Source organism: Archocentrus centrarchus, chromosome 1 (assembly GCF_007364275.1).
Source record: "Archocentrus centrarchus isolate MPI-CPG fArcCen1 chromosome 1, fArcCen1, whole genome shotgun sequence".
Taxonomy (NCBI): Eukaryota; Metazoa; Chordata; class Actinopteri; order Cichliformes; family Cichlidae; genus Archocentrus; species Archocentrus centrarchus.
Genome location: NC_044346.1, coordinates 31,581,789 through 31,590,550, shown reverse-complemented (window position 1 = coordinate 31,590,550; position 8,762 = coordinate 31,581,789). Strand labels below are relative to the sequence as shown.

At 41.4% G+C, this 8,762-nt stretch overlaps 1 protein-coding gene across 1 annotated transcript in view; it reads right to left on the bottom strand.

The window, feature by feature from the left end:
- The window catches only part of LOC115778322 (palmitoleoyl-protein carboxylesterase notum1a), an 11,404-nt gene extending 5,582 nt beyond the window's left edge, over positions 1-5,822 (bottom strand). Inside the window, 8 exon segments of the mRNA XM_075074360.1 lie at positions 772-830; positions 1,680-1,740; positions 3,918-4,013; positions 4,106-4,158; positions 4,856-5,034; positions 5,122-5,186; positions 5,189-5,357; positions 5,359-5,822. Coding sequence (XP_074930461.1) covers positions 772-830; positions 1,680-1,740; positions 3,918-4,013; positions 4,106-4,158; positions 4,856-5,034; positions 5,122-5,186; positions 5,189-5,357; positions 5,359-5,478 — 802 coding nt within the window. The 5' untranslated portion in view covers positions 5,479-5,822.
- Between the last annotated feature and the right edge of the window lie 2,940 nt (positions 5,823-8,762).

Below are 8,762 nucleotides of genomic sequence, written 5' to 3'. Positions count from 1 at the left end.
TGACAGTCACAAGTGTTTTCATACTAGGTGAGACAGTATAAAGTAGAATAAAGAGTAAAAAATAAATAAATAAAGAGCTAAGACCACAGACTGTATATGAAAATGGACAAAGCCTCCTCTTTCTAATGGCCAGCAGGGGGCGACATCTTTGTTTGTAAAAAGTGATACAAGTTACTGCCTATATTTCCTTGAGAAACAGCTTGACTGCGTGAGTTTAAGGCTGATGGGTTCATGATCTCACTCACTAGTATCAAGTCTTACAGAATAGTCAAAAATAAGAATACATTGAGGTAAAGTGGCAATGTCTGTGTTAGCCCTGCAACAGGCTGGTGACCTGTACAGGGTCTACCCTGCCTCTCGTCTCGGAGACTGAAGTCTGTTCCCATGTCAAGCCAAAAGTCAGCAGTGACTTATTTTTAGTGTGTATGAAGCTCGTGCCCGCCCGATGAACAGAACAGAGAGGGAAGAGCTGCAGGAGGAGAGCTTTTTGTTTTTTGCTGTTTTGTTTGTTTTTTTTAATGGATTTCCACAGTTTTAATGGCTGAATGAATGTGGTTTGTAATGCTGTAAATCAGAGATGCTTTTCCAAGTCTAATAAAATATGAGGTTTTCAATAAACCAGAAGAGGAAGCAAAAAAGATCTGAGAGCTAAAAGGAAGCTACACACATGAAGGCTTTCAAACCCCACTGATAAATCTTTCTTTATATTCTTTATAAATCTTAACCAAACCTAAAAGCTCACACACTAAGTCCTCGTGCGCTGCGTCTTACTTTGATCTGTCTTCGGGGTGGCTCCGCTCCACACATCGCTGGAGCAGTACGGGATGAACCTGCAGGGGAGCGAGAGCAACACTGTTAGGAGAACACACACAACCAGGAATCACAGTCAAATGCTGACATTTTGATTTGATGATGCTCACAGATGAAAAAGCCAGCTTGGCTGTGTGACAGTAAATCAAATGCAACAAACAGAAGTGTGGGTTCAAAGCCCGAGGGCTGTTAGAGGGAGCAATAAAAGTGTAACAATTAGTTGCTGCTAGAACAGAGCAGACAGGACAATAATGACAGCCAGGCAACGATGATAATCTCCAACTTCATATTTTTATTCTTGAATTAGCTGTTACAGCAGCTTAGTGTTTAGTGTTGGCCCACAGTGCTCTAACCTTATTTTATGAAATTTTGATTGTTTAATATTAATATCCACCACTGTAACTGCATATGTAAAACAGAAAATATGGAAAAGCATTCCAATAATTAATGCATAAAACTTGTAACTTGGTATCAAATTTAAAAAGCAATGGCTCTATGAAATAATCCTCTTTAGAGTGATAGATTACTGATGCGTGAACCTGTAAGAAGCATTTCATTTTTCTAGATGGTCCAAGTGAAGCCGAGTATAATGCCACACTTCAAAAGTCATAGAAATGCCCAGTTACTTCATAAAAATTGAGCTTGTACTTGAAAGTAAACACATATGGTTATCAGAGAATATCACAAACTGAAAATATTCATATGAAGCAACAAAAAGTGAAAGAAAAAGAATTCATTAACATAATGATTTTACAGACTTACAGCTACTGATGTAAGTGGAAGTAATTATCCCTGAGAAAACAAGAAAATGAGGAGAAAAATACAAGAAAGCATCAACTGTACAAAGAAGGAGCAGCATGTGTTCTTACACCATGTTGGCGTTCCACCAGTGAGGGTTTTCCTCCGGCTGCGGAGACAAAATTCCAGTTCCTGTGAAAGGAGGGAAGATGGATGAGATCTGACACGTTGGTTAAAAAGTGATAAGGTAAAGGTAAGATGTGCTACAACACAAATGTTAATCCTGTGTTTTACTGTTGACTGTTTTTTTTCCCCTGTGGCAAATAGTCATTAACTTTCTCCGCTTTGGTCAGCAATTATGTGTCCGTCCTAAAGAGCTCTGCAGCTGCTGCACTGGCCACCAGTGTACACAAAGTATACACTGGTGTATACAGAGAGAGGGGCAGAGGGAGAGAGTCATAAACAACAAGGAGTTCCCTCATGGCTGCAGGGAAACAACCAGAGAGTTTGACTTATAAAGATTAGTGCAATCTCAGCTATAAAGAGGGAAAGCAAACACTTCAATGGACCTCATTCATTCAGAGGAAGTGCTTTTTCCTACTGAGTAAAGTGAAGGCTCTGTGAGGCTGTACCGAGAATTTGCAAAATCTGCACAAACTAGGTAACACCTTCACGCCTGGCTATAATCATTAAATCCACTCACTGAACACTTCGTTAGGTACAACTCCTCGTTAACGCAAATATCTAATCAGCCAATCACATGGCAGCAACTCAGTGCATTTAGGCATGCAGACACGATCAAGATCACCTGCTGAATTTCAAACCGAGTATCAGAATGTGGAAGAAAGGTGATTTGAGTGACTTTGAATGCAGCATGGCTGTTGGTGCCAGACCAGACTGGTCTGAGTTTTTCAGAAACTGCTGATCTACTGGGATTTTCCCCAAACAACCATCTCTAGGGTTTATAGAGAAAAGAGAAAATGTGCGATAGTTCTCTGGGTGAAAAATGCCTTGTTGATAGGAAGGCAACAGTAACTCAAATAACTTGTTAAACCACGGCACGCAGAAGAGCATCTCACACAACACATAGATGGGCTACAGCAGCAGAGGGCCACTCCTGTCAGTTAAGAACGGGAAACTGAGGATAGAAGAAGGAGATTGGAAAACACGTCCTGGTTTTATGAGTCATAATTTTTGCTTCAACATTCGGATGGTAGGGTCAGAATTTGGCATAAACAGGAAAACATGGATCCATCCTGCCTTGCATCAGCGCTTCAGGCTGCTGCTGGTATAATGTTGTGGGGGATATTTTCTTGACACACTTTGGGCCTCTTAGTACCCACTGAGAATCATTTAAGCACCACAGCCTACCTGAGTGTTGATGCTGATCGTGTCCCTTTATAATCACAGTGTACCATTCTTCTGATGTCTACTTCCACGTGTCACAAAGCTCAAATCATTTTAAACTGGTATCTTGAGCATGACAGTGAGTTCACTGTAATCAAATGGCATCCATGGTCACCAGATCTCAGTCCAACAGCAGAGCACCATTGGGATGTTGTGGAACAGGAGAGCCACATCATGGCTGTGCAGCCAACAAATCAATATAGACCAAAATCACAGAGGAATGCTTCCAGCACCTTGATGAATCTATGCCACAAAGAATTAAAACCATTCTGAAGGCAAAAGCAGATCCACCCCAGTACTAGCAATAACTAATGAAGTGCCAATTAGTGTATGTACACATTCCCCCAGTAGTCAAATATACTCAAAAGTAAAATCCAGATACCTGCTGGAGCCACTCTCCCAGTTTAGGGTTGCTGCTCCAAGTGTTCCGATTACCACGGGGACCCACTGTTACCTTCATCTTCAGTTTTTTTAGGACTGAAGAACCCCAGTTGCTTTTTTTTTTTTTTAAAGTACTCAAGACTACCATGTGCTGGATGACGGAGAACCTACACTGACATACAAGGAAACATCCAGAGGTAAACTCGTGGAACCACGACCTTCTGATTAGTAGACAGCCTCCTGCGCCACAGCCTTCCTCTCATCTATGCTGCTCTGCCTGTGTCATTAATGCAGACAGCAGTAATTTGCATTCGTTGCCTATTCAGATAATTACAGCTGGGCTCACTCATGATAAAAGCATTCTTAATGTTTGATGCAGTTTTATTACAGTTGCCTCTCATTCACAGTGACTGTCGTGACGATCAAGAGGAAGGGAAGCAGTGACATGTGTCAGTTTGGGAAGCCTCAGAAAAGAAGAAGACATTTTGAGGAGTTAATATTGTTGTATCAGTCTGATTGCTATCAGACAGATACAATAATAGGTAGAAGTGGATTTTGCAGCACACAGTGTAAGACCGTACCTGTTCTAGTCAGTGGCCACTTGGTGGAGCTCATCAGTCTCCTCATCGTCTCATACCTGCTCTCACAGGTCTGTCTGTCGAAGCAGTACCATCCACCTGAACAACACACACACAAACACACACACACACACGTTACAAAGAGCTGAACTGAGTTCTCTGCATGCTCTGAATCAGGTGTTTATGCTCACCTTCCAGGAACAGCAGCCACCTCTTGCTGCCTTTAGACTCTTTGATGTAGTAACTGCACAAGAACACCAAAACAAAACATTGTGAAAGTGTTTGTGTATTCACACACTCGTGAAAGCATTCAAACACAGTCTCCACACACAGGATGCTACATTTTATCCTCCATTAAGAGGTTTGGCACTGATCACTAAACTTCTCTGCAGGAGCGGTGTAGTGTGCAGACCCACACAGCTCTGGTGATGTTTAGTTTTTTTTTGTTTTTTTCACATATGGAGAGGAAACCCACCGTGGCGTTGGCAGCTCAAACACTCTCACACTCAATGCTTGACAGCTTGGTTAGCATAAGGAGAGATCATTCTCATTCACAGTAATTTAATTCATATTTGACCATATTGTATCCTGATTTAAACTTGGAATGGAATTTAAAAGCTTTAGTGACTGATTTTAATTGGTATGACTTTTAAATTACTTTTTTTTAAGTCCAGTTACTCTTTGTAAGCTTGTCCTTTGAAGCATGAGAAACTCCTTTATATATATATATATATATATATATATATATATATATATATATATATATATATATATATATATATATATATATACACACACTATTTATTTCTACCAGCGTGGGAAAACAGACATCTAAAATTGCATAAACCTTAAATTAATCATTAGTTGGAATCTTTGTTATTACATTTAGTATTGCTATATTGTGAAGACCCAGATTTCTTCGTCATGGAAAGGATAACTACCCCTCTCTCTCGCTCTCATGTACGCGCTCAGCTGCAGCGTGCATGGCGCTCTCTCTGATCTGATCCTTTGATCCATTTTGGTCACATCCGGAGTGACACGAGAATGAAGGACACGGAACTAAACCAGCAGTAAACACAGATCGGGTGTTGGGTGTCTCTGCGCCGCCATGGCTTAGATTCTTAACAATTAACGACAAAATTGTTCATTTTAACTCCCGTGTGCAGATCATTAAGAAGCTGTAAAAAAGCTGCCGGTATCTACTTACCCTGCAAGGTGACCCGTCGTTGCAAGTCACGGACACGTTGTTCAAAAAGTGCAGCTTCATATCTGGTCCAGCTTTTGCGCAGAGCACGGATAGAGTGACTGCGCCAAGTTCTTTATCTGCACTACGAAGTTGTCCATGTGCCCTCCACAGCTGTGAAAGTCTAAGGGGAAGCTTTCTATTCCCCGCTCCCTGTATGGCGGAGGCGTCTGCTGCTGCTGCACCCTTCGAGTTTGCGCCCCGACCGCCTCGCACTCTCCTCGCCTCCACCGGTGCGCTCAGGTGGATGAAGAGTAGCAGCAAGCAGGAGCGCACCGCGGAAAGTCCAGCCGAGTTTCTCACCACACCACGGCTCTGCATTTCTAATTGTTACTTAAAAACGTTCCTCACGTGTGTGCGTGGGGTCTGAATAAAACAGCATATCCTATGACTGGGTAAATAGATGGGAAGTTCTTTGAAAGCGCACAGAGACTTCCAGCAAACGCTCCCTTATACAAGCAGTGCTGAATAAACACAGGCTATGGATCTCCATGGTGCCCTGAGAGATGGGCATCTGGATTCAATTCACCCCCAAATGCACGTGCAGTTCCTGTGCATTTCCTTAAATCGCGCGCAGTTCGTCCAGTAAACGCGTCTTTACGCGCGTAAAAAATCTCTGAAGGTTGGTCCAGCTCAGTTTCAACTAGCGACCTGTTGCCTTTGGTTCAGGTCTTATGTGCTGAGGACGAAGAGGGAATTTATTTGAGGTCCTCCCCGCCTCCTCCCCCTGTCTGCCCCCGTGTTTCTCACTCCCGCGGGCCAATCGTATTATCGTTGGCGGATGCTCCACACCAAGAACGCGCGTATGCCTGGCACGCCCCCTCAGTCGGTTCACGCATACCCTCGGTCCCTTTGATGTTGTATCATCATATTGACCACGCTGCCTTTGAAGTGTATTTGATTGAACATGGTGTGTGAGTAAAAATTGCAGTTGGACACGCCGTTCTCCTGCAGAAGGTTCACATACTGATGCACATGTTTGCGGCTTTTTATGCGCTGGAGAGTTAAACTGCATTTTCTTTGTGTTTGCGGATTGTGAAGATAATCTTTTGGGCTATTTCACAACAGGAGATAAGGTCACTGGATGTTTTTAAATCATGAGTGTGGTATGTGTGGACACAGCGATGGGGGAAATAGATATCGCTTTGAGTCACACTAAAGCACAAATCAAAACTTCTTACTGAAACAAAATATTTAAGCTATGTTTGTGTTATGTGAGTTTTCGATTATTACACGACAATTATTAACTATTGTAGACAATATTGAGGACCTTTGAATCTATGTCAATAGGCACATATGGGTTTTCACTAGAAGATAAACCACATTCTGAAAGTTCATTGTTATTGTAAAGTGCTTCAGCTTTATCTGCTCCACTTATGACTTTTCATTTGTAACCATCATTTTATTTCTGTTTTCCACACTGACTCTTTATTGTATCATTAAACATTTTGGAGACATGAATAGTATCCCAAAGCATCTTGAGAGACCATCGGCTGGTCTGGTTGAAGAAATCAGAGATATTAAAGGCATTTTATTTCATGGGCCACATACAGACCAGTTTGATTTCAAGTGTGCTAGGCCAATAATAAAACGTTGCATAGTAGCCTAAAACAGGCTTTGTCAGTTAGAGGAGGTTTGTGTGTTTTCCTTGTGCATCTGCTGGTTTTCTCTCGGAGCACTGGAGAAACAGAATAGGTTAATTCTGCACACCTAGGCTCAAAATATTCTTGAAAAAAGGTTCTGAATCTCAGAAAGCTTCACTTTCAGGGGTTTTTTTTCTAAGAAGGCTGTAATACTCTGTCTTGGATGAAATGAACTGTTCTGACAGCCACTGTGATCGTGTGATCTATTTTAACCACTTAACCCACAGCCTAACTTCCTGGTGAAAAGTACAGTGAAAGGGTCTCTTGAGATTTTCACATTTTATAAAGCCTTCCAGAGGGCCAGACTAGACCTATTGGCGGTCCAGTTCAAGCCCATGAGCCATATGTTTGACACCCAAAAGCTATTTTTACCCAGATTGTTTCTTTTACATCTGCTCATCTTTAAATCCATTCACCAGATCCACCGTCCTCTGATGCCTGACATTCACACTGCCTTTAATTTGATTTCCAACTTTGATGGGGTTTTTTTTAATGATGAAGGGACCCTTTAAAAAACTGTCTCTCACCACGTAAAACCCACTGCAGATGCCTTTATAGGTTTGCGCTCAATCCAGACAGTTTTGAAGTTTCTGTCCTGCTGAGCGAGGAAGGAAACTGATTGTTTGTTTGTTTGTTCAGATGGTGGCAATTTCCCACTAGGACGGAGAAGTGCATTCACTTCTGTCTGTCTGCCTCTCTTTCCCAGGTGGATGTTGCTGTTGAAGGGGTCAGTCAGTCAGTTGCTCGGCCTCTGAAGCTTTGGCCTCACACCTCTCCATCTGTTGGCACCACTTGTCGTGTTGTTTGTCCCGTCTTATTCCAGCTTTGATGCAGTTTGATCCTTGCTGAGAGAAAACAGCCTTGATTGTTGTTGCTCAAACTGCATACATACAGTACATTAGGTTTTCCATATGGGGAACAGATTGACTGTGTTGTGGTCAGCTTACAGACAGGATCAATTTTCTTCTCTCATGAGGCCAGATTGTGTTTTGTTATTATGCTTTTAAGGTCAAGGGAAGAATAATGATCTTCATATTGTTTTTGGATGCAAAGTGTACAATACAAGCTGTGGAGGATTTTTTTAAAAGGATGAATAGCCCTGGTTTCACTTTTTTTTTTTAACCCTGACTCTGCTCTTTTCAGTCCACTCAAATAAAATTTTCTTACACAGAAACGGATGTGTAGAAAAGACCTTACTGGAGAAAACTAACCAAAATCAAAAGTCTCCCATGTCCAACCCTGTTGATGTGGTGACTGTAAATGCCATCTCATACGTACAGTACATATAATTCACATCGTTCATAAATCATTCAGTGAGCTCGAGTTCCTGCGGATTTAGAGACAGACTTTTTATAGAAGGCTTTTTTTTTTTAAATTGTAACCACAGGGAAAGTAACTGATGATTAATGAGGTCTCATTTACATTTAAGTGTTCCAGTAAGTAGTTCAGAGGTAGTATACGCACTAACTATACAGTACAAATAACATGGGATCCAATAATGAAAAATTACAAATTACAATCTTATGTGTCTGCTAAATGTGTCTTTAACGCTAGATTACACACGTCTCAAGTAGGCCAGCCATAAACAAAAGGTACTGCCTGTGGGGATACAAAATATATAATTTATGGATGTTGAATCTATTATAAATAATGGAGTAGATATGACAGTGTAGTTTCGTATGATTGAAAAGTTTACCTCTTCTTTAACCTTAAACCTGGACATCTTTACATATCACCAGGGAAAATTAACTGAAGTAATAATTTTGTGTGTGTGTGTGTGTTTAATTGCACTCTCTTTGGTAGCTCATATTTTTTTCTTTTTTCATAAAGCTTAAAGTTTGTGCTGTATGAGCTGAGCCTTTGTTATCCTATTATAGGCTCAGGCTGCTCGGAAACTTCCCACAATTTCCTCTCCGCTCCCCTCTTTTCACTCCTGATGCATTTACATGCCACTACTGCATG